Source organism: Micropterus dolomieu, linkage group LG11 (genome assembly GCF_021292245.1).
Source record: "Micropterus dolomieu isolate WLL.071019.BEF.003 ecotype Adirondacks linkage group LG11, ASM2129224v1, whole genome shotgun sequence".
In the NCBI taxonomy this organism is placed as follows: Eukaryota; Metazoa; Chordata; class Actinopteri; order Centrarchiformes; family Centrarchidae; genus Micropterus; species Micropterus dolomieu.
Genome location: NC_060160.1, coordinates 16,012,781 through 16,036,874, shown reverse-complemented (window position 1 = coordinate 16,036,874; position 24,094 = coordinate 16,012,781). Strand labels below are relative to the sequence as shown.

General features: G+C 41.8%; 3 protein-coding genes across 3 annotated transcripts; 1 reads left to right on the top strand and 2 right to left on the bottom strand.

The window, feature by feature from the left end:
• Positions 1-174: 174 nt before the first annotated feature.
• Positions 175-1,995, bottom strand: LOC123979412 (extracellular tyrosine-protein kinase PKDCC-like). Its single transcript, XM_046063325.1, has 3 exons — positions 1,146-1,995; positions 266-397; positions 175-183 (listed from the first exon to the last, which is right to left on the bottom strand). The coding sequence occupies exons 1-3, from the start codon at positions 1,731-1,733 to the stop codon at positions 175-177; spliced, it is 729 nt and encodes a 242-aa protein (XP_045919281.1). The 5' UTR covers positions 1,734-1,995.
• Positions 1,996-2,507: 512 nt separating this feature from the next.
• disp2 (dispatched homolog 2 (Drosophila)) lies at positions 2,508-21,042 on the top strand. Its single transcript, XM_046063324.1, has 13 exons — positions 2,508-2,640; positions 4,639-4,805; positions 6,655-6,712; positions 7,798-7,855; positions 9,206-9,356; positions 9,543-9,820; positions 10,393-10,422; positions 10,536-10,659; positions 11,235-11,350; positions 12,094-12,209; positions 12,941-13,038; positions 13,298-13,456; positions 16,212-21,042. Exons 1-13 carry the CDS (start codon positions 2,508-2,510, stop codon positions 19,533-19,535), a joined length of 4,812 nt encoding a protein of 1,603 aa, XP_045919280.1. The 3' UTR covers positions 19,536-21,042.
• Positions 19,609-23,693, bottom strand: rpusd2 (RNA pseudouridine synthase domain containing 2). Its single transcript, XM_046062997.1, has 4 exons — positions 23,560-23,693; positions 22,918-23,400; positions 22,385-22,681; positions 19,609-22,235 (listed from the first exon to the last, which is right to left on the bottom strand). Exons 1-4 carry the CDS (start codon positions 23,563-23,565, stop codon positions 21,399-21,401), a joined length of 1,623 nt encoding a protein of 540 aa, XP_045918953.1. The 5' UTR covers positions 23,566-23,693; the 3' UTR covers positions 19,609-21,398.
• Positions 23,694-24,094: the final 401 nt, after the last annotated feature.

Here is a 24,094-nt window from a genome sequence, read left to right as displayed (position 1 = left end):
GTGTGTGTGTGTGTGTGTGTGTGTGAGAGGGATGAGATGACATTCCTAGCCTGCAGTGGATTAACTCCAGGACCCATCTCCATTCCAACCCACGGCCTGATCAAATACACTCTGAGGGACAGATGTCGGGATGTCTATGAGTTTCAAATGTCTGCCTCCCTCATCTTTCAGCCTTCATCTCTCCTGCCAAGAGGAGCAAGGGTGTGCACACGCGTTACGTGCAATATGTGCGCGAGAGACTTTCAGCCTGGCAGTGTGTACTTACCCTGAATCTGTCCTCCCAGGGACTCTGGAGCAGCTGGATCATCTGGAGAGGATTCCCCTGCTCCAGGATGACTGTGAATCTTCCTCCCTCTCCTCCTCTTCCTCCTGGATCTCCTGCACAGTGACCTTTGAGCTGTGGAGTAGAGAATAACTGGGGTTAGTCACAGTGGTAAAACAAAGCTACTGTTTTTTCATTTTAACTTTAAAAAAAATTAGTGAAAGAAACAGGCTGAAGTGTGTATAACTTCTAAACGTATGGGTGAATTAAGAGGACATGATGTACTGCCAACCTTGCACTCAGCAGCACAGACTTGTGACAGTGAACTCACATTTAACATTAGCCAACAGGGGAAGATTCTCTGTACACCCAAATTAATCAATTTAACAGGACTACTGGATGTGAGAAACATACCCATCGGCTACCTTCAAACTATAGTCCTAAATTGGGCTGTAATGTTTTGAGTGAATAAGCGCAGGGGGTTTCAGATGCAACCACGGATAGTAGAGAGGACAGAGGCACATTGTCTGCTCTTGCCAAACTGGACCAAAAGGTCAGAAGAGGGTCAGTGAATTTAATTTAATTACATGGGAAGGTTGTGCAGAGCCAATAAGTCCTTTCATCCAGCTCACTGTGTGTGAGACAAAGGAAAATGTGAGCAGTGGTACATGGAATATGGAAAATCTTAATAATCCAGCAGGGTTCAAAAGTGAGTGAGTATCTTTTAAAGCCCTATACCCTCAAACACCTTTGCAATAACTATATTGGCTATAATGTTACTTCTGCATTTGAATAGTAAGTTAAATATATTTAGAAGGCTACATGAAAACTTTTTTTAAGCCTTTAAATGTTTGACACAAGGCAGACAGAGGGAGCACTTTACCTTTATGACGTTCGGATGCTGCAGCCTCTGCAACAGGACAATTTCTTTCTTCAATTTATAAGAAACGAGTTCACGGCAGCCTTGGGGGTCTTTAAAATCCTCCACACACTTCCCCATGTCTATCCCCTGCTCATTCACGAGTTTTAACGCCACGGGCTGACCTCCGGCTAGATTCACTTTGACAACCAGTTTGGTGTATCCAGACCCGAGGATCTCCACCGCCTGCATGTCCACCAGAGAATCGCAATCCATTTCATCCATATGCGCTTTCCTGGTGCCATGCGTGATATCTTTCCACAGAGTGTAATCCAAATGTCGACTTTCTACTGATAGCCTGGTTTCATCGTGATCATCATCATCAGGTAATAGTAGCGGAATAATTTCTTTGCGCCTCTCGTTCAGTTGGAAAATCAACGCCCCGCGGAGCGACGCAAACTCCCCCTCATCACCACCGACAGTTGCATTGGAAAAGTGAGATATTCTCGCTCCAAACTGCTGCACGCTGCTAATTAAGAGTGACACCAGAATAGAAAGAACCACGAAAGCCAGGAGGGCAGCCGCGCGTAAAGAGTTGCCCATCCCGGGCATTTTCCTCTCGTGGCACGGCTACTGCTGCTGGAAAGACGCACAGCCACAGGCTCGGACGACCGCTCGCTCCAAGTGAAAGGACTCCTGGCTTTTTCTGCAGTAGAAGTGATCAGAGCTCCTTGTTTCCAACCTCCCCGGGAACTCCCTCTAGAGGTGTGTCCTCTCCGCTCGTAACTTTACACCCGCTGAACAACTTCGCAGGAGAGCTTGACCTCCTGTTGTCACTCAATCCGCGTGTCAAAGCGCTTTCCGCAGCTGATTCTGCGGCGGCAATCAGGCGCTGCGTCTCATGTCTATCAAGAAATGCTGCGGCCGAATCATAAAGTACATGTTTTAATTAACAGACACAAAAAAACCCCGAGATAAATAATGGAAAAAAGTTAAAGTATTTTTAATTAGTATGCTGATTAATTTCACTCATTCAGTATGTAAGCTAATGACTTGTTATAATGTCAAAACACAAAACGACAAGCTGTGTGTTATTTTATTATTTTTTTTTTACATTATTATGGAGAGAGGTGTATGACTGCGCTCACCTTCACAATCTGTCCAACAGGTGGCAGCAAAACACCCTTTTCTCTTCACTCGTAAACAATCACTTATAGAAACTGATTTATTGCTGTCCAGAAAAATTGTAGTAACATATCAGAGCACATGACCACATGACTCTTTGCTATTTGTCTCCACACAGTCTTTTATGATGTATTTCCTGCTGTATCTTTATTTATCCAACTGTGTTTGTTTCACAGCTCTTGAGGCAGCATTGTATCTGTAATGAAGCGTTTCCCTCTGCACCCCCTACTCAATACAGCAGAGATCTTCCACAGGAAATTACCGTGGCTGTCACCTCTGTACCAGCTAGAAGCCAAACCCCCCTCTCCTCAGCCTCTCATTATGTGTGCGTCTGGTATCCAGTACGTGCTTATCAGGCTTTGGATATATGTGTATTTTTGTGCTTTTTCTTCTGTGTGTGTGTCCGTGTGTGTGGCAGGCTGAGCAGCTAAACAGTGTAAGTTAATCAGTGTCTGAAGTCAACAAGGCATTAACCATGTCAGCTGCAACACAGGCTGTTCATAGAGCTCCATGCCAACCACCAACACAGCAGGCCTTTGTTCAATCTGAGGACAGTATTGCACAAAGACACTCCGAACTTGAGCATGAAGATTGTAGGGAAAGTTGAAGCTCAAAGGTCCACTTACTGGCTTTCAGGGCTTTTTGTTTGAACATGAAGAATAACGCATTGAAATCCCTCCCCAACACAGATCAACTATTTAATCGGTCAGATGAGACACATAATCAACCCATTTTCAGTTTTGTGAGTCATGACTCACTGAAGCTCCAATAGATATAAATTAGGCTACATGATTCAGATGAAAAAAAAGATATCCCCCTCGCCAGTCTCTGCTCCTCATTTCAAACCATGAAATAAGACTTTGATCTTTCCTTCAAAATTTCTCACACCCTCCTTTTGCTGAACTTTGCCTCTCCTCTAATAAATCATTTCCTTGTTTTTTCCCCCATGGTGGCCCCTCAGACACAAGGGCCCAGCGCCATGATTCATATTTATAACCAGAGCCAGACCAGCAGCCGCCTCATTAGCAGCGAGTCACACCGGTCTGCTGTGTCATAGTTTCTCCTTTCTTATAAGCCGCTCGACTTTGGCTGGTTCTCACTTCTCTTAATAAGTAGCCCAAAGTCATTTTGGTTTTTCCTTTTTTTCTTCCTCTTCTTCTCTTTTCTCTTCTTCATTATTTAAAAGGTAGATCAATCTATAAAGACAGCAAAACTTTTTCTTAATTTGTCCTTGGGAAAATCATTATCAAACTGATGTTACACACATCTTCACCAGCAAAACATGTAAAAATAATTTGTCTTTTTAGCCACAGGGGAAAGTATCAAAGTAGGCCTTCATTTATTAAAGAGGATTTGAGATACTACCTAAAGATTTCATTTTGCACCTGTTTGTAATTGTGCTCCATTACATCTCAGAGGAAAACATTGTGCACTATGCAATGACTATACTATGAGTACTACTCTCTAATAAGGCACCCTCTATAAAGGGTGCATAAGTTGTAACTGAATGTTTTATTAATGGTTAGTTGAGTGTTTAATAAGAGCAACATTTGGGTTTGTGAAAAATCCCTTTGGTGTTTGACTTTTCTGTTTGATAGTATGCAGTAATAATGTCACTTTCTAATAGGCCATCTAGGGTGCAGCTTGTTAATAAGTCTTTAATAAGGGGTTTTTAATCCATGAAGTCTGCAGTTGTACATGTTGTTGGTAAATACATTTTTACAACCTGGCAATCCAAATCTTATTATGTCTTTTCTGTTTATAAAGCATTTGTAAATGTATTAATCATTAACAAAGCCACTAGTTACAATGTATAAACCCCTTTATGAATGGCGTCTTATTAGAAAAACACAATGTAAATAGTTAGAATTAGCATTACTTAACTACAGCATTTAAATGCAACTTTTTGTTACTGTAATGGAACGAAAACGAAAAGGGAGCAGACTGTAGGTCCCTACCAGAGTATTTGCCAGCCTTAAATAAAGGTTCTTGCAATGGGCGTGTGCTTTTATTCAATTCAAGGATTAAAAGGCTGATTATCTCAGTCTCTTTCTTATTGATTGGTAGCTAGGTTATAGATTTAAATAAAATAAATTGAGGATAATAGCGTTTACCTGACTTCACCTCTTCATTCCTGACGTGTAATGAGTAATTTAGGCTAGCTCAGTCACACTGGTGCTCAGCAGCTGGAGCTCCCAATTAAGTGACTGTTATAATTGGGCACAGCATCAGTGTTTCCACCATCATAACGTACATTATACAGCAGCTGTAGCTCCTGTCCGAGCCAATTAAGCAGGCACTAATGCACACCGCCCATCACTTTGTGCTCCAGCACCGCGGCCGGTTGGACAGCGACCAGGCGGCGTCCACAGCATCACCGCGGCTCCGCCAATCAGAGCGCAGCTCGGGGGCAGATTAACCCAAAGAGCTCCGGTGCTCCTCCGTAGTAGCAGCCTCAGAAACAAGCCCGTACCTCTGATCCTCGTGGACTCTGGTGTGGTCAGATGGAGCCTATTTGGTTAAAAAAAATAACAGGACATTCGTAATTGCCACATTTCAAATTCAGTTTTGAAGCCGAGCCAGAAGGGAGAGATGGATGTTTGTTCGATAAGAGGGGAAAGCACGGATGCGATATTGATGGATGATTCTCCCTCAAATGAAATTGAAATTCAGCAGGCTTACCAGAGGTGGGTTGTTTTTAATTATCTGTGGATATATCTGGTGTTAACAGTGTAACTTGATTACTGTAGAAAAATAAATGAGATTTAGAGTAGTAGATGTGTGTTTTTCCCCTCATGTGGCCACTGTGAGTATTGTTCAATCCAGCTGTGTTTCTGCTGTGGACAATATGTACAGGATATGATTTCTGCTGTTGTCATTTTTCCATTACACTATTATAATAGTTATTTCAACATTATCATAGTATTAATTCCTGATGATGTCATTCTGTTTGTGCTGATGGTGAAGCCAAGAGATGGTGGTCAACTTACTTTTTAAGAATTTCTGTTGGATAATCACATTTTTAGGTGAAATATGGTCACTTAAAGCATGAGATCACACCTTGTATCAGTATTTTAGCAAGACAACACACAAGATCTATGCTTTCAGTGCCTTCTTTAATTTAGCATCATATCTACAAGCTTTTATGCTCTGATTCTTTGCCTTTGATAGATTGATAGTGTTTGCAGTACACACACATACTCAAAGTTACACACTAGTTGACTTGAGACCTGTAAGATCTGTTCAGTGTCATCAACTTCCTGTTTTGGTCTGACTCGCTCTCTGGGTCACTGATGTCACCCTGTCACTCACTATGCACGCTGCATATAAAATGGCCATGGGACTTCAAACATGAAAGTGGGTCTGGGAACAGCTGAGGCCTGCCACCCTTTGGCTCATCAACAAGCCACATTTTTGTCTCTCCAACACAGACCCTGAAGTTGTTTTTCTCTTATATCGCACAGAATCCAACTCTCATTTTAGGAACAGTTTGCCTCCTGCATACCTCCTGAGCTTTTGTCTATTATTTTGTGTGTGTGTGTGTGTGTGTATGTGTGTGTGTGTGAGAGAGAGAGATTGGCGGTTCAGGAGATGTTTGTGGACATGACATCGACGGGCAGACAGAGAAGAGAGAAGCTGACAGTCTTTAGCCTGACAGAAATTTTGTGATTTTCTCTGCTGGAGTCTTTTGAATGCCTTAAAGCTGTCCTTAAAGACTGTATGGCTTAGATTAGTGCTCACAAATTAATCTAATCTAATGAACAACTTAAATTAAAGGAGGAGTATATAAAATATGACACACTGTGTTAAACTAGCCTATAGAGTGGAATGTAGTTGAAATGAGCTCCACCTCGACCAACTACAACAGTGAAATGCTACTTACACAATAATGCATCAGTTATAATGATCTAACACAATAGTGTAACACCCATAGGGGACATTTTGTCTGCACTGATATTTTTTACTTTTGATACTTGAAGTGCATTTTACTGACAATCCTTTAAATAAGGACTTTTAGTTGTAACAGTAGTTTACATCCACCACTGCATACACAGTGGTTACCATGTCCACCTTGCTGAAAATGCAGCAATCTAATACAACAGCCCAGAAATACATCTTATTTTTTGAATGTTGAAATATAATTTTTTTTAATTAAACAGTTTCAGAGAGGTGTTGATTCAACTTTGCAGCCATTTTGGAGGCTGATGAATGCCAATGCTTTATACTATGAGATTAGACTGCATTATTTTAGTTAAGTGTATCTAATAAACTGGCAACTGACATGTAAAATTAAATGATAGCAACTTTTGTTTTATCTTTTACACTTTGCTGTTGTGATGTTGCTCAGATATTTGAGGTCATCCTGACATCAGTGCACAAGCAGCTCGGTGACACCTACCCTGGATGTATTTTTATATCCTCTGAAATATTGATAAGTTCCACAATTTGCACTCCTCGTGTGTGTGTGTGTCCTGTGAAAAACCATAAAAGGGGAATAATAGACATAAAAGGGGAATAAACACTCCTTTAAATTTATCCTGACCCCTGAAGTGAGGAGGCTGCCAGGTACAGGTTACAAAGCACACGCTAATAATTTTGCATATAGTTTACCTACATGGATGGATGGCGTTTATCACGTTACAGTAATGGAGATAGTGTTAAATTAGTGTTGACTTCCAGAAACTTTTTATGAGCGTATTTACTCACTCACTCCAGCGCCTAAATAGGCTTAACTACATGACAAACATTTGTTATGTGACTAAGAGCTTCTGGGTACACTGTACCCAGTGTACCCAGCAATTTATTATTTAGATGATATTACTGTTTCTATTGTAATACGAATAAAAAATACTGAGGTTGAGTTGCTCCATTAATCTGCACCACAATGCCTCTGCTACTGTATACCACCAATTCACCAGACTACTCATCATCTGTGCGCCTTATTATAGGATGCAAATAAAACTGTGAGGTCATTTAGGCTCTGTTGACTTACTCTGTCGCCATGGTGACAAGACAGGAAGTGCGGTTGCATCCAGTCTACTGTGGAAAAACAAGCATGTGGTAGACTAAACAGACCTCATGGCCCCTTTACTGAGATACAGCTACAGCATTACTCGGTAGTTCAGTTTGGTCTGTTTTTCAATATACAGTCTCCCCATGAGCTTTAAGGTTAGAGAAATCATCTTTTTCTGCGTTGTTTGCTGTTATTGCATACACTACATTCTGTATCAACTTGTTCCAGCTCTTCATTGAAGCTAAATTATGTTTACACTGAGTATGAATATTCAAACCCAAGATATATCTTTAATGTCTTGGTGTATTGAAAACTTTGGATCCTCCACTTGAATTTAAAATAAAGTTCTGTAGGTTTGAACAATGTTTGGAAGCACCACATGCACAGATCAGTGAGATTTAACTGGTGCATTTTACAGGACATTTAGTTGAGTGTTTTGGAATAAGTTAGTAGAAAAGTAATGGAGTGCAATACCAGATTTAGAGAGTCTACAGCCACACCAGCAGCTCTGTGAGGCTACTAAAGTTCAGCAGAGGTATATGCTAACACCAGCATGCTAACATACTCACAGTGACAATGCTAACGTGCTGATATTTGGCAGGTATCTTGTTTAACATGTTTTAGTTTAGTGTGTTAGCATGCTAACATTTGCTAATTAGCACTAAACACAAAGCAGAGCTGAGACTAATTGTTTTGCAGGTATTTGGTCATAAACAAAAGTATTGGAAATTGAATATTGGCCTTGTGATGGTGCTAGATACAAAATCTCAGGATCAGTAGGAGTCATTACAATTCATCCTAAAGGGGGCATGGATTTTAAACGCAATCCATCTAATAGTTGTTGAGATATTTCGCTCAAATCCACAAATGTCAAACTTGGTGCTTGTGGAAAATTCAAGGGACCGCCAAAGTAACTATAGAATTCATCCACTGGAAACCATCAATGTCTGTACACAACAATTGTCACGTCAATTTATCCAAGAGTAACATTTGAATCTGGACCAAAATGTTGACCCAATCAACCCACTGGCCAACATGCCATCCCTTGAGCCATGTGGCTAAAATAGATCATTTTCTAACCAGTTTCATGAAGTGAGCTTCCAACATATACGGTAAGAACAGCACAAAATGGGCCATGTACATGGGCATTGTCTATGGGCCCCTCCCCACATCCATGGCAATTTATTCTAGTATCTTTTTATGGGCACCCCTCACATGAAGGCCCTGTGTACTCAGTCCCCCTTTCCCCCCCCAGTCCTACGCCCTTGTGTAGGAATGAGAACATTACATTATACATTACAAACGTAGAGGGGAGAATCATATCGTTATATTCGTCACTCCAGGTTTCTTCTGACTGCTTTCGTTAACCACGTGTCATCAATCTGTCTCATGTTATCTATCCAGGACAGCCACCAACCTCTCTCATAATGAGGTCTGTGACATGATGTGAAACATTCTCTCACTCTCTCGCTTCTTCTCTCTCATACTCTCTTTCCACCACTCTTCCTTTATTTTTTAATTGGGCCTCTTAGTAGCCACAGTGTGTTACCCAGATATCCATTCCTTACCTCATTAGTTCTGCTGGCGCACTCAATTCTCCCTTGAACATGATGAAGCCAAGTAAAGAATGTAGTCAAGAAACTGATATGTCAGTCAATGTGTGGTGGCAGAGACAGACTTTTATGCCTAAATCTTATAAACATTACCTTCTGCATATTTGCACAGTTTCACTGAACTATTGCAAACTCAGTTTAAAAGAGCACCGTTGCTTCTTTCTCTCCTGCGATCATTTCTCTTCTCCTGCAGCCATATTTTCCTTCATTATTTCTTTTCACACCCTTTCACCCACCTTTCTCTTCTCCTGTCTGTCTTTTCCTCCCCCTAGTGAGATCCCAGCGTTGTCTCTGTGCCCTCCTGACAGCGAGTGTGCTGCCGAGGCCCAATTGACAGTCATCCAGTCTGAAGGGGATGGGGAGCTATGTGACAGCTGCAGCAGCCTCGGCAGACCCTCTTCTTCCTGCCAGCTTTATCACCAAGTATGCGAGCACTGACTGCATTATTTAGGATAGAGATTTGGGGGCCAATTAAAACAGAGTCAGAATGTCTCAAAGAAAAGGTTAGAAATAGATCCAGGATTTGGGAGACAGTGTCGAAAATAGTCATTGTGTCACTCAAACAGACTTGAATTATACCAGAGTCCTCTGTGTCTCTTTCTTTTTTAGGTCCCCCAGGGTCCACAAGCTGGGGCCTACAATTTGCCACAGCCCCGAAAATGTTCCCGCTGCAGCCATTACAAGCCGATTGAACCAAAGACCTGCCACGGCTGTCATTCAAATACAACGGGTCCTCATGCTGAAGGAGGTGTAGTGGTGAAAGTGGCACATAGTTGTAGTTCTGCCCATCAGACGTCTCGTCACGGTGCAGTGAGATGTCATTGGCTGCATGGGTCAAATGAAAGCGGTACACAGAAACCAAAGCAGCGACATGTGGTGACAGTAAGGTCTGTTTAAAGAAACATTTTCACATTTTGGGAAATACACCTATTTGTTTCTGGCAGAGAGTTAGATGAGAAGATTGATGCCATTCTGTTGTCTGCCCATTCAGCATAGACTGGGAATGGGGAAAAAGCTGCTAGTAGCACCTCTAAAGCTCACCAATTAACATTTTATATCTTGTATGTTTAATCTGTACTAAAAAACTAAATGTAAACAATAATTTCCTGTATTTCATGAGGGTTATGTGTTGGTCTATTTACATTTAGTTTTTGGTAAGGATTAAACAAATTAGATATAACGAGTTAATTAGTGAGCTTAAGACATGCTAGGTGAATTTTGTTACCTTTGGACAGAGACAGGCTAGCTGTTTCCAGTCTTTGTGCTTGGCTAACCAACTGTTGGCTGTAGCTTCGTATTTAACGGAGAGTTATGAGTGTGGTGTCGATCATCATCTAACTTTTGACAAGAAAACGAATAACTGAATTTTCCAAAATGTTGACTTATTTCTTTTGCGTGTTATTCTTCTCAAATGTGTGTTGTATGTCATTATTCTAATGAAGTTTTCAATAATTTTCAGGGACGGAGGACTCTACTGCATCCTTAGAAAGTAAGTATGGGAACCAATTTTCACTTTAAAACCCAGAGGTACTGCATGTCATACTTTTTTCTGATCATAATATTTTTTACTCAGTTTTCTTCTTGTGGTTTTCTATTTGGCAGTTATTCCCAGGTGATAGTGGAATACCCGTTAGCGGTGTTGGTGGGTTGTGCCGTGCTGATCCTAGGATGCTCACTGGCCGGACTCTTCATTGGTCCACTGCCAGACTTCTCTGACCCACTGCTGGTGAGTCGCAAACACGAGCGTGCGCGCGCACACACACACACACACACACACAGACACAATCCTGAGGTCTCCCTCAGTGCAGCACATGTATCTCGACTGTCACCCTTCTGTCAAGTCTACAATACAAACCTCTCTCACCAGTGTTAATTACTGTTTCCCTAAAGACTCACAATGTCATTTACTTCAATCTCATCTCAGATTCAATGAGCCGCAGTGAATTAGAACGCACTCGCTGTCATTTTAATTAAATACATCTTCTTACCTTTGAGATGAATGCTTTCAGGATAAACACTGATGAAGACATTATTCAGAAAATGCAACATGTGAATCACAGCATAAGAATGTTTACATAAGAATGAAGTATGATGACGCCGCTCTTTCTTTTAAGATAACATCAAACACTCATCTACCAAACAAGCTAGTTTAGGATATTTCTTTTATGGTAGTCCATTATGGGGTGCTTCTGATGTTAATTCATTCAGTAGGCTGCTGCAGTGCATTGAAGGGCACCAGTGTCCACATTGTGTCTTTAGCTTTGATGTCTGTCTGTATGTGTGTGTGCGCTCTGTCTTCAGGGCTTTGAGCCACGGGGAACATACATTGGAGTTCGCCAGTCCAGCTTGACCAAGCTGCAGGAGAACACTGGCCCGGGGAAAACTCTGTCTCCTTTACCACAGCAGCTCAGTAAAAGGTCAGCAGAGAGTTGCAGTAGAGTGTAAGCTCTCTACACAGGGAAACTACACCGCCGACTGATGCACACAGATTCTTTACAAATCCACATTTGTACATATGTATGACAGTAGAAAGCAGAATGATTATAAGAGGTTCTTACACATAAGAACATATGATTAAAAGTAGTAAACAACATAAAATAAATTATTAAAGTTGCTCTAACTGTATTTCTATATATATTAACAATGCATCCAATTATTCTGTTTAATGTGAAAGGTGCTGCTTGTAGTGTCCACAGAAAATGATCACTTTACTCTGTAGGTCCTCAGTTCTTCTATCATTTTAGCATCTTTCAGCTAATTGTTTTGGTTTTATGGCCAGCAACTTTGCTGTTTTGGTTCACTCTCACCATTCCTATCAACCACTTTCCAGCAAACAAAAAAGCTCTGATAAACCCGCTGTTCGCTACCTGCTTAACACCAAACAACAGACAAAGGTAGCGACTAGCTGGTGAACAGTTCAGCATTTAGCAGCTAAAATGCTTGGTACTTTTCTCAAGATCTGGTGGAAAACAAAACAGAGATAGGAGGGGAGTGAATATTGCACTTACATTAACTCTGAAGCCAGAAACACAACTCCAAATGAATGGTAATGTTGCAGCATGTCTCCCGGATGTGTAAATTAGCAACTGTTTGCTTGTAACAAAATCTATGTTTAATGAGGCTGAAAAAGTGCATGTGTGTGTGCTACTATCTGTGCTAGTTTTGGGGGTACTGCCAGCGGAGATGGTAGCGGCAGTCAGAAGTCCTCAAGGCTTCGCATCAAAAGGATGCTGGCAAGAGACTCATCTCCAGACACCTTCCTATGTGATGCTCCAGGTGGGTCAGTCCAGATCAGTTTGTCCCTGTTATTAAAATTAAGTAAATCTTTCATATCCTCCACACTGATTATAGTAACAATACCAATCACAAAAGTGTTAATAAAATAACATTCATTATCCCAATTGTAAATTTGTGTTGTGCATTTAGGAAAGTTAAGAGGCATGTGTAACACTGCTGTCTCCAGCATGATCAGCAGAGCAGACAATGCAATGGAACTATTAGTAAAACAATATAAAAGTATTGCAAAATCTTATTGGTTAAATGCAAATCTACAAAAAAGCGAGATAATAAGAAGATGTTAATAATAGCTTTTAGTGTGGCTTCAAAGAGAAGAGAACAGTTTGCTGAATGCATTTTCTTGAGCAGGTTATCCCATATTTTCTTCTTTAATCTCTACTTTGAAATAGTGTGCTGGTAGATCAAAGACTATACTTCTGTTTGCCTTATAAATACACAGAAAGCTCCTTAAATGGATTTATTAGTGATTCCAAGCCTTGAGGTTTTCATTTCATGAAGCCAAAATTTTATTCAACACAGGCAGTAAGATATAACACACTAAGAATTTATTGTTAGCCTTGCCTTACCTTTATGAATGTATAGCAACTAAACTTCTCTCTCTTGCAATAGTTTAACCATTCTGAACATGTCTGACCATCTGAACAAAGTGATGATTCACTGCTGGTCATTTTGCTCCTGTATGTTGAATACATCTGTTCCCCTCCATACAGGCGAGCGTTTGGCTCAGTTGGTGTTTCGATCAGAAAACTCAGCCAGTCTTTGGAGTCTGAAGGCCATCCATGCCATGTGTGAGATGGAGCAATCCAGGGTTCGCTCTCATCTATTCAGTCCTCCGCCTCATGTTTGCTCTTCTGCCTTATTTCATCATCTCTTTAGTCATCATCTCCTGTCAAATCTCACTTTTCGTCTTCTCTTTCTCTTTAATGTCCTGACCATATGCCACATTTAAATGATCTGCTGATTAAAAAGCCCCACTTTATGTGCATGACCTCAATTAATTCATTTATTTGAGAATTTGTATCAAAACTGGGCATGTGTTCAAAAGATATTTCCCCTGTGTGATACAGATTCGTTCCCAGGCTCAGTTCCAGGACCTGTGTCAGCAGCATGTGAGGGGGGAGGCTGAAGGCACGTCCAGAAGTGGCTGTTGTCCGAGCTGGTCTCTGGGGAATTACTTGGCTGTCCTCACTAATGCCTCCTGCTGCCTCAGCCTCACCTCACACCAGGTACTGTAGCTTTCTTTCCATTTTACAAATTACCATGCAAACAAATGATCACATAAGTCGTAATTATAAACACAAGGTTTTTTGTAAATAGTACCGATGTGGAAAGAGTAATTTGGTCCACTTACAGTACCAGCCTTTTAATTTTCTTCAACTGGATCTCAGTTTTCATCAGCTGAAGGAGTTTGCTCAGAAAAAAGCTAACACGAACCTTGAGTTCATTTTTATTTTGCATTTAGAGGCCTGATTTGGTGTCTGTAGATTTATTTTTCTAATTCTTGTCAATAACAGAATACACAGACTATGTGAAGTCATACAAAGATTTTTGTAGTGCATCACATCTTTATGTTTATGCACAAAAGCCTGCACATCAGGTTTGGTGTTCTATTTCACTCTCAGTTTTGCTAATTTAAAGCAATAGTTTGACATTTATGAGAAACTGACACAGTGACATGTTAGCCTGTTGAGCAAACTCTGGCTCATTTACAGTTACTTTGCTGTTAAATAATGAGCACTGTCCCTGTCAAATAAATAAATAAATGTAAATAAATGAAATGATGGCAGTGAGGTGTGTGGGGTATACACTTATTTGCATTCTTGCTAAGAGTTAGATGAGAAGATTGATACTATTGTCATGTCTGGATGATAAATATGAAGCTATAGCCAGGAGCTGGTTATCGTAGCTTAGCATAAAGACAGCTAGCCTGGCTCTTTCCAAAGGAAACATAATCCACCTACCTTGTCAAGTTAACTTGTCAACATCAAATTAGTTATGAAAAATCAAAAAACAAACTACTGCACACTGGTCTGGCTTTACTACCTTTGTGAGCAACGTGTTTCGCCCATTGCTTCTGCAGGCTCACACAAATTACAAAAACACTTACAGGTGTGCTCAGTAGACCCTGTGCAGGTGACCAGCCTAATCCATTTTTTCCATGAAACCTTTCTCATGTATATAAATCTATAAAATCAACATCTTATACAAAGTATTATAATATAAAAAGCAAGAATGTGATAATTATCCAAATTGATCAACAAACATCACAATATATATATATATATTTTAAACATACAAAAGTCACAAGAATTACAACATTACAGGAACTCAACAGGCAAAATAGCCTGTTGTTGTACTAAATGTGATAATTATCCAAACAGATCAACAAACATCACTATATATATATAGATATATATCTATATATCTATATATCTATATATATATATATATATATTTTTTTTTTAATGAAACATACATAAGTCACAAGAATTCCAACATCTTTCTCTGAAGGAAAAACCCACCTCAAAGATAGTCATATAATAATCAACATCACAGGAATGGGCTCAAATCTAGTTCATTCAGTCCATGAGGTTCAATTGTGTTCAATTCATGAATCCAAAAAGCTTCCCTTCTCAAAAGTTGGTTAATCAAATTACCCCCTCTTGGATTAGGACTCAATCTTTCAATGCCAATAAATTTAAGGGAAGTGGCCGAACCATGGTTTTTCTCTCTATAATGTCTAGCAATGGCATAATCCATGTTCCCACTTCTAATGGCAGCCTTATGCTCTGACACTCTCACTTTGAGATTCTGTTTAGTTTGGCCAACATACATTAAGCCACATGGACATTTCAAAACATAGACAACATGGGTAGACAGACAATTTTTATGAATTATTTTATGTTGTATTTCTTTTCTAAATGTGGATGGTTAAATGTTTTTGTGTCAAATGTGTTTGAACAATGTGCACATTTGCCACACCTATAGTTCCCATAAAGCTGTAGTGAAAGCCACTTAGTTTCAGTGGGTTCTTTATCATGGAACTGACAACAAAATCTCTGACATTTCTGCCTCTCCTGAAGCAAAAACAAGGTCTAGACACTGCTAAATGATTCAAATTTGGGTCACATTCTTGGATGCTCAAATGATTATTTATAATCTGTTGAACTTGTCTAGAGATGGTACAATATTCAATATTATTCACAAATGTTGTTCTGTTTTCAACAGGTTTAGGGGAAAGCTTCAATAATTCCTTCCTATCTTTTCTATTAATTTCTTCCATAGCCAGGTCAATAACTGCTTGATCATATCCCTGTTCTCTAAACCGTCCTGCCATTTCTTTAGCCTTTATATGATTAATCCTGTTCTTCACTACATATTCTTCTTAATCTCAGAAACTGACCATATGGTATATTACTAATCACATGGCTAGGATGGCAACTAGTAGTGTGTAAAATAGTGGTTTCTTTTCAATAGATAGATGTCTCCAGTTGTCTGTTTTCATTAGCTGTGATTGAAAGATCCAGAAATTGAACTTTTGTAGGACTGTGAACCATAGTGAAATGCAGAGTTGATTGAGTGTTATTGATGTATTGTGTAACTTTAACCCATACATAAATCATAGTGCAAAACCAAATATGTTTTATGTAGCGACAATTTCTTGGCTGGGAGCAGTGAGTTCCTGGAGTCTCCGCTGGTTACCTGACAAGTGGCCACATCTAATTAATAGTCAGTCACATAACCCCCTGTAAAACTGAACACTGTTATACAGTTAAACAAGTGGTATGGATCTTCTCATCTAACCTTTAGCCAGAAAGCAAATTAGCAAATTTCCCAAAATGTCAAGCCTTTCCTTTTAAGTTGAAATTGATGATGTAGAAGTGGGTACGAAAGGAGACATTGTAATTTACAGCACTTCATTAGAACACTGAATATGTGTCTGAAGGTTTATTTTATCAAAGTTTTTACATTTCCTCCCAGGTGTCTGAGTCTCTGAACCTTCTCCGGAAATGTGCTCCATTCTATCATGAAGGACACCTAGTGGAAACCTGCGTCGAGCGACCTAAACATGGCAGCTGCTCCTCCGTCCCATCCCGCTGTAAACAATCCCGCGTGGTATTTCAAATCCTGCATTTCCTGGTTGATAAAGACTTCCTTGGACCGCAAACTGTTGAATACCAAATCCCTACACTGAAGTACAGCCTTCTGTTCTTACCCGTCGACAAAGGGGAACACATGCTGGAGATATACATGAACAGTCTTGAAGGCAGGGATCTGACGTACAACAACACGACTATCACCGGCATGGACTTTGGCATCAAGCAGACACTGTTCAAGTATTACCTGGCAAGAGATTCAGTCTACCCTGTCCTAGCTGTTGTGTCACTACTTTTCACTGTGGCTCTTTATCTCCACTCTCTCCTCCTAGTAGCATTATCTGTAATAGCAATCACAGGCTCCCTCCTGACCTCCTATTTCGTCTACAAAGTAGCATTTCGCCTGACATTCTTCCCCCTGGTCAACCTCTCAGCAGCTCTTATTCTCTTGGGAAGCTGCTCCAATCAGGTTTTCATCTTCGCTGATTTCTGGAATCTGCAGCTATCCCAGAACCCCTCGGCCTCCCTGGAGAAGAGAGTAAACAGAGCTTTGCAGGAAGTCGGCTATTTGATTTTAGCGTCGGGGCTGACCTCCAGTGCAGCATTTTTCTCCGGTTTTCTCAGCAGCATCACTGCAATCAGATGTTTCTCTGTTTATCTAGGAACTTCCTCATTTATCAGTTCGATATTGGCATTAGTGTGGCTGCCATGTTCTTTCATTCTGCGTGAGCGCTACACAAAGGCATCCTCTGCATCTGTAGCAGTACAGGGATGGAAACCGTGCTGCTCCAAAAACAACGGTGGCTTCTGGGACACAAGCTCCCGCAAGAGATGCCTTTTCACTCTTGGGCAGAAGCTGAGAGAGTTAAAAAGAGGTCTCACTGACACTTCCAACTTATTATTTATGAAAATCCTGCCGTGCGGAGTGGTTAAGTTTAGGTACATCTGGGTGTGCTGGTTTGCAGTGCTTGCTGCTGGGGGCACGTACATGTCCTGTATTGACCCAGGCATGAAGCTGCCCACATTAGACAGCATGGTCACCCAGCTTTTCCGCTCCAGTCACCCGTTTGAAAGATACGATGCCGAGTATCGTCACATGTTTATGTTTGAGAGACAGAGGAATGGAGAGGATAAACCTGTTACATTAATGCTTGTTTGGGGTGTCAAAGCAACTGATAACGGGGATCACTTTAACCCCAAGAGCAATGGCTCTTTGGTTCTTGACCCAGACTTTAACATGAGCCGGCCTGATGCTCAGGTTTGGCTGCAGGACTTATGTGGACGGGTTCAGAACCAAAGCTTTTATTCCCCTCCATCACCTGAGGACAAAGATGTTATGACAGACAATATCTGTCTTGTGGAGCAGCTGACACACTGGGTATCTGTGAGACGGTGCTCGGAGAGTGATGACTCCCTCCATTTTTGCTGTAATGACATCCCTTTCCCCTACCCTCCCAGCGTTTTTGAGAACTGCCTCAGTATGATGCTGGCGGAGAGGTATGCCGAGGGCCATCTGGCCCACAGCGGAGGCCTGTACTTCCAGCCAGATGGCAGGGTCGCCGCCCTCGTACTGGCATTCAAAACCACATACCTCTACAGCTTCAACTTCAGCAGAACCAGTTTTTTCTACAGAGAAATCCTGACATGGTTTAACAGAGAAATATCAGAAGCACCACAAGGGCTGGAGAACGGCTGGTTCATTAGTCATTTGTCTCTTTTTGACCTACAACAGACTTTAAGTTCAGAGACGCTAGTAGTAGCTGGCTTCTCAGTAGCTCTTACATTTGCTTTGCTTCTCTTAACCACCTGGAACATTCCACTTAGCATGTATGGGACTGCAGCTGTAGGAGGCAGTGTTTTTGTCACCGTCGGCCTCCTTGTTCTCCTTGAATGGCAGTTGAGTGGCATAGAGGCTCTGTTCATATCATCGGCAGCAGGGCTGTCTGTTGACTTTATAGCAAACTACTGCATATCCTATAGCTTGGCTCCACATTCAGACAAAATTGGGAAAGTAGCACACGCCACTAAAAGGATGGGGTGTCCCGTAGCAATAGTTTCTGGTGCATTTTTCTCCATGGGGATCATCATGTTGCCTGCCACGGCCTTGCTGATCAGAAAACTGGGGATTTTCCTGTTTTTGGTGAAATGTGTAGCATGTGGATTTGCAACCTTCTTTTTCCAGTCCCTATGCTGCTTTTTTGGACCCCAGAAAAACTGCGGGAAGATCACACTGCCGTGTTTTTCAGACAACACTGATGGCACGCTGTCCTCTTGCTCGGCAGCAGAGCCCAGTTCTTCGTCAGCCTCGGCTGCTAACGGGGCATTTGGCAGATCTAGAGTGAGGAGGAGTTATGACAAAGAGGCAGGTGGCTATCTCTATCCCAACCACCAGCATCACCAGAGACAGAAACAGACTGGAGCAGGAGGAGGCGGGGGCCGAGGGCCAGAGCAGTATGAGCTGCAGCCATTGGCCTATCGATTGAGCGACAGCTTTGAAAACAGCACCTGCACTAGTAAGCTGTCCAATCGGCCCTCTGTGCTCTCTGATGAGATTGAGTACTGTGGGAAAGATGAGGGCAGGCACAGCATGGATAGGGACAATGAGGAGATCTGCCAAGCACCTCCAGCTCTCCAGACTTCATCTCCTTACAAAGAAAACACCCTGCGGCCTGTAGGCGTGGCACAAGAAGATGTAGCAAAGGACAAGCTGCTGTGTAAAACATGCAGAGATCAGTCTGGTAGGGTGAAGCACTGGAGCAATACATCCTTCTCCTCATCTTCCAGCATAGAGGAGACCATTATCAGCCACACACTGGAGACCATTGACCAGCAGTCTCTTTGCAAAGACGAACAAACCACAGAAGGGAGCCCCTATCACCATCATCGCTCCAATAAAGGGCACCTTTCCTCCCAGTCTCAGAGCTCCTGTGAGGGTCTGGAGGACTCCAACGAAACATGCCTGAGTGACATCGAACCAGGGCCTTCCACCACGCAGCGAAACGAAGGAGAAGGGGAGGCTCAGTTACAACCAGGACATCTAAACGGGAAGAGAGACACACTACGTCTCTCACTGAGAGAAACCGTTTATGAGACTTGTAATAAGGGCCGCACCAGTCAGAGTGAAGAAGTTGTCATCTTACCCAACAGTAAGCCAGATCTGCCAGACGTCTGGATAAAGAGAGATGGACAGCGGGAGGATACATGTTAAGCTAAGTTGGAGTTAACACCGTGCGTTAATTGCTGTGAATTGATAAAAAAAGGAATCACTGAAACTACAAAAGGAGCATACACTGTTACTTTTAATACTCAAAGGAAATATAAGCCAACTGCAAATGTAACACGTGACAGCATGTTTGTCTAATGTTGCTGCTAAGGTTGTTACAGTGTATGTTACAAATGAATAAGGTCAGAGCACGAGTGTTTCTTCAGCCGGAGCATGACTTGTTCAAACCCAGCATTTTCAGACAGAAGACAGTGAAAGGTGAAGCTTTGTTTTCAGCCACAACTTTGCACCAATGTCACACCTGAAGAGACTGAAGTGTGTTGTCAACACGTAAATCATCAAGTGCTGCAGAATATACTTTGTGCCTGGAACGTTTTTAAACACCTGCACAGACTGGGTTATAAACAACAGCCGCTGGTCTTTCACCATGCTGGAATCGACCTTAATGAGCCATACACATTCATGGACTTATGAATACTAAAAGATAAATGTGAGCTATACAGAGAAAGAGCTGCATTGAGTAGCAAACAACTGTCACTTAATTACAGTCAGTTGGTTTCGCACTTTATAGCGATATGTACAGTATGTCTTTTGTGACCATAACGTAGAAAACCACAAACCTACAGTTAGTAAAGTGTAATTTGTAGTGTCATGGCTTGTTTGCATTTAGTGTCACTGTCAAATTAAAAGTCATGTTTATTCCAGTGTCAGTGCCAAAAAATGTAATGTTTACTTAATGTACTTAAAGACAAAAAAGGGTTTCTAAAGCAGATAAACATAATATGTGGGTTTATACGAAACCGAATTAAGGTGCATACTACTCCAGGATCCCTGGATGTCAGTGTATGCCTTAGTAGTAGGAAGCTCTAATTTCTGCTTCTAAGCAGTTGTGCTATCAAATGCCACTTTGTATATAGACCTTTGCTGCTGCAGCACTGCTAAGAAAAACTTCAGCAGAACATCTAAGGAACAGAAAGCCTCCACTACCCCCACCATCTCACAGCTGAGTTGTCACATCAGCTGATTTTATGTGTCTCAATAACATTAAAATATCAAACAGTATTCATGACATGAACAGCATGTGCCAAATGTCTTTCAACTGGTTGTTTCAAATGCTGAAAAACTGAAACTGTGTGTTTTGTGCAAAAGATGTGTCCTTAAAGTCAAATAAGACGTGTCTATGTAGTGTAGTATGTAGTATGATGGTGGTTCTGATCCGGACAAGAAGGGAGTTTTGTCAAATGTGCATAAGAGCAGAGTTATTTTCAGGCTTTCTCCCTTTTATGAAGTGTTTGCTTTCGACATCTTGACTGTATAATGATAACTCTTCAATGAGCCTTGACTTTAAAAGCACTCAGAATGACCTGACAATTGAAATTAATATCATAAGCTTTTCTTTGAGCAGGAGAAATTAAAAGGTCACCACTACTATTATTTACAGGTGTCAATGTTGTTAATTTTTCACACACTGAAATAAAACATTTATTTTCCAGCAGACTGCCTTTTGTTTTTCAAATCTTGGTTGGAGCACCAGATGAATCACAGGCTTAGAGAATGAAATGAAATTAAAATTACAATGAGAATAAATACAACAGCGTTTAAGGCATAAACAGCTTGAAACCAAAGGAAAACATATTTCTACATGATCAAATTTGGAGGAAAGAAAACTTTTGAGGCGTTTTACAACCACCTTCAGAGAAGTTACTGAAGAATTATCAATAGAAATGCATCACAGCTAAATTAAAACTGCCTGAAAGACAAACCTCTTACAGATTTTCTGGTCATATTTTAAAATGTCTAAAAAAACGTGCATGAGGCAGTCATCAGCAGTGTTCATCATTGTCAGCTCTAATCATCTTCGACCCAGTCCTCTTTGGCCCAATCAGGTAAACGTGTGGAATATTCAAAATCAGGTCCTTTGTAGCGTAAAGCGTGGAGATACATGATGAGTTCCCTCTTCGTAGGATCTGGTCGTACTAGCTTACATTCACTGCACAGGTGGTCGCTACTCCCTGGAGGAGTTTTGGGAGTCGTGTCAGTTGCTTCTGTTTGATTGCCGTTTGATTCTGCTGGTTGAGATTTGACCGAGGTATTGTTAGCGTTTAGGTCTGTGCAGCCCTGACTCACCTCATCCACTGTCTCACCGCTTGAGCTACAACCCGCTGGCGCCTGCGCATCCGTCTGTGTTGGCTGACTTTCTCCACTGTCGTTAGCTTCAGAGGTGCCATCCAATGTTTCTAATTTCTCAGATGTCTTATTTTTCTCTGCCTCTTGCTCAATAACAATCCCGTCATCTGCAATATCCAGCAAGTGAAGACTTTCCTGAGAGCGATGTTCTGCTACCAGAGCCTGGACCAGCTCCTCATTACTCTTTCCCACCAGTCCCCCCTTCCCCCTGTGAGGACCCCAGGCTGAGGACCCATAGATGGGATCATTGAGGATGGGGAAGCCCAGGTACTGTAGGTGGACCCTGATCTGGTGTGTGCGGCCAGTCAGGGGTAAACAGCGGACCACGCTGGTTTTTCCATTGAAGGTAAGCCTCTGGAAGACGGTTCTGCACTCCTTTCCCTTCGGGTCAACTCGGCAGAGGCCGATTTTAAAGGAAACAACCAGGATGGGCTCCTCGCAGACCACCTCACCCTCTGGAAACTCCCCCTCCACTCGACACACATACTCCTTTTCAAGCTGTTAGGAAGCGCAAATGTAAAAGGATATTTTTGTGAATGATAAAATGACAATTCCTGTTATGTAATGCATTTTTTATGGAAAAAGTAAGCTACAGTGTAACACCACAGAAATCTTTGTTTTAGTGATCGACCCCATCCCGAACGCACCTGTCTGTCTCGCACTAGCTGGTCCAGTTTCTTTGAGGTCTCCAGCGTCCTGGCAAACAGCAGCACTCCGGAGGTGAGCCTGTCCAGTCTGTGGACCGTGTGGAGCTCAGAGATACCCCGCTCTTTCCCTAGGATGAAAATCACTGTGTTGTGCCGGAAACGGCCGCAGGGATGTACGGGGATGGAGGCAGGCTTGTCGACCACAAGCACTTCACCATCATCCACCAGAACCTCCACGGGTCTGCCGACAACAGGGGGCTCATGGCGGTGCACTGTGTTCTTCATGTGGTCGTTATTCTGCGGACAGGCAGGGAAGATTAAGGAAGATAACTTATCACCTCCTGTTGTACTAGAACCAGCAACAGGTGACAGGTGTTTCAATCGGTTTAAACTAACAGGCGTTTACTCCATCTGCTTACAGTATTAGGATTTGGTTTTGTTAGCTCTTTAATTAAATTGTTATTAAACTTCTGGCTCTAATTATTAAACCATGCTTGCAATAATGATACAATCATGTTACAAGTGACACTGACCCTGAGCACCACAGACAGGTCCTCCACAGGTGTCTCGTTCAGCCGGATGCGACCCTCTTTACAAGCCCTCTGGTAGTACTCTATGGACTCCGCTCTGAACTCACTCTTGAACACCTCCAGAAGGCTCTTCCCGATCCACCGACCTTTGCAGTAAGTTTTGAAGTCAAAGTAGTACGGACACACTTTGCGCAGGCCACCTTCAAAATAGTAGGAGGTCTCGTCGAAATGCTCCTGGCTGAAGCTGACACCGGGGTTCCGCTTCTGCGGAGGGGGGATGTATCTCTCGCCCGGTCGAAGCTTCTTCCCTCCCGCTCCTCTGCGCCTCTTTCCTCGGCCACATGTTCCGGGTTCGTCCGGCTCGTCGCTTTTTCGTTTGCCAGTTTCTGTCGCCTCTTTCGTTGTGGTTTTCTCCACCGACACCGGGCTGTTTACCTCCGCCGGTGTTGCAGTGGCGACAGCCGCCTGCTCCATCGTCGATCTGCTCTGTTGACACCGCGGAGAAAGAAAAGGAGGATTCACAGGAGGCCTGACGTGATATAACAATGTAACGTAACGCTGTACTTTGTTAACTACACGCCTATTAACTTTGGTTTGACCCGAGAAGAAATACAGCAAGTTACATCTTATAACTGACACACTCACGTGCATCGCATTCAAGGTAGAGGTCCTTCTCTCTAATGGCGCACAGTGATGACGTTAACTTGTAGTCCAATCAGTCTAATGTGTAGTTGAACCGTTCTTTTTTGTACTGGCAAATCACCTCCTCAATGGGGACATTATCGCCACCAACTGCTCATAATGTGTATTTAGTTAGATTTTATGCTACATCCTGTGGATGACAGCAATTTCAATAATCTGAATTTGCTCCAGTTTTTGAAGAGTGACTTTTATGTGAGGAATGAGCACTTTAGTTGCAGGTGTGGAATTCTCTGGTTAAAACATATGTAAAATGCTGATCAACGATGATTCAATATAAGAAAATGATGTGTGATATGTCTTGAAAGATTGATGAAAGTATTGGCAGACCTATTTGTGGTAGGTTATTTATTTATTTATGTAATTATAGTAAGAAAGTGGCCGGCAATATAAGATTTTTTCTCCTCCATGTTCCTTTTCGATCATGAAATTTGTAGAATTGAATTTGTTATAGATCACAGTTTGTATTTTGTTTTGGAAG

Bases quoted from the DNA above. Each gene is read 5' to 3' on its own strand.
- rpusd2 (XM_046062997.1), bottom strand. The intron at 22,682-22,917 runs GTCAGTGTCACT...GCCTGTCCGCAG, and splicing joins ACCTGTCTGTGGTGCTCAGG to AATAACGACCACATGAAGAA. The intron at 22,236-22,384 runs GTGCGTTCGGGA...GCTTCCTAACAG, and splicing joins AGCTAGTGCGAGACAGACAG to CTTGAAAAGGAGTATGTGTG.
- disp2 (XM_046063324.1), top strand. From the start codon at position 2,508: ATGAAGCGTTTCCCTCTGCACCCCCTACTCAATACAGCAGAGATCTTC. The intron at 6,713-7,797 runs GTATTTTTATAT...GTGCAATACCAG, and splicing joins CGGTGACACCTACCCTGGAT to ATTTAGAGAGTCTACAGCCA. The intron at 13,039-13,297 runs GTTCGCTCTCAT...TGTGTGATACAG, and splicing joins GTGAGATGGAGCAATCCAGG to ATTCGTTCCCAGGCTCAGTT.
- LOC123979412 (XM_046063325.1), bottom strand. From the start codon at position 1,733: ATGCCCGGGATGGGCAACTCTTTACGCGCGGCTGCCCTCCTGGCTTTC. The intron at 398-1,145 runs GTAAAGTGCTCC...TCTACTCCACAG, and splicing joins AGCATCCGAACGTCATAAAG to CTCAAAGGTCACTGTGCAGG.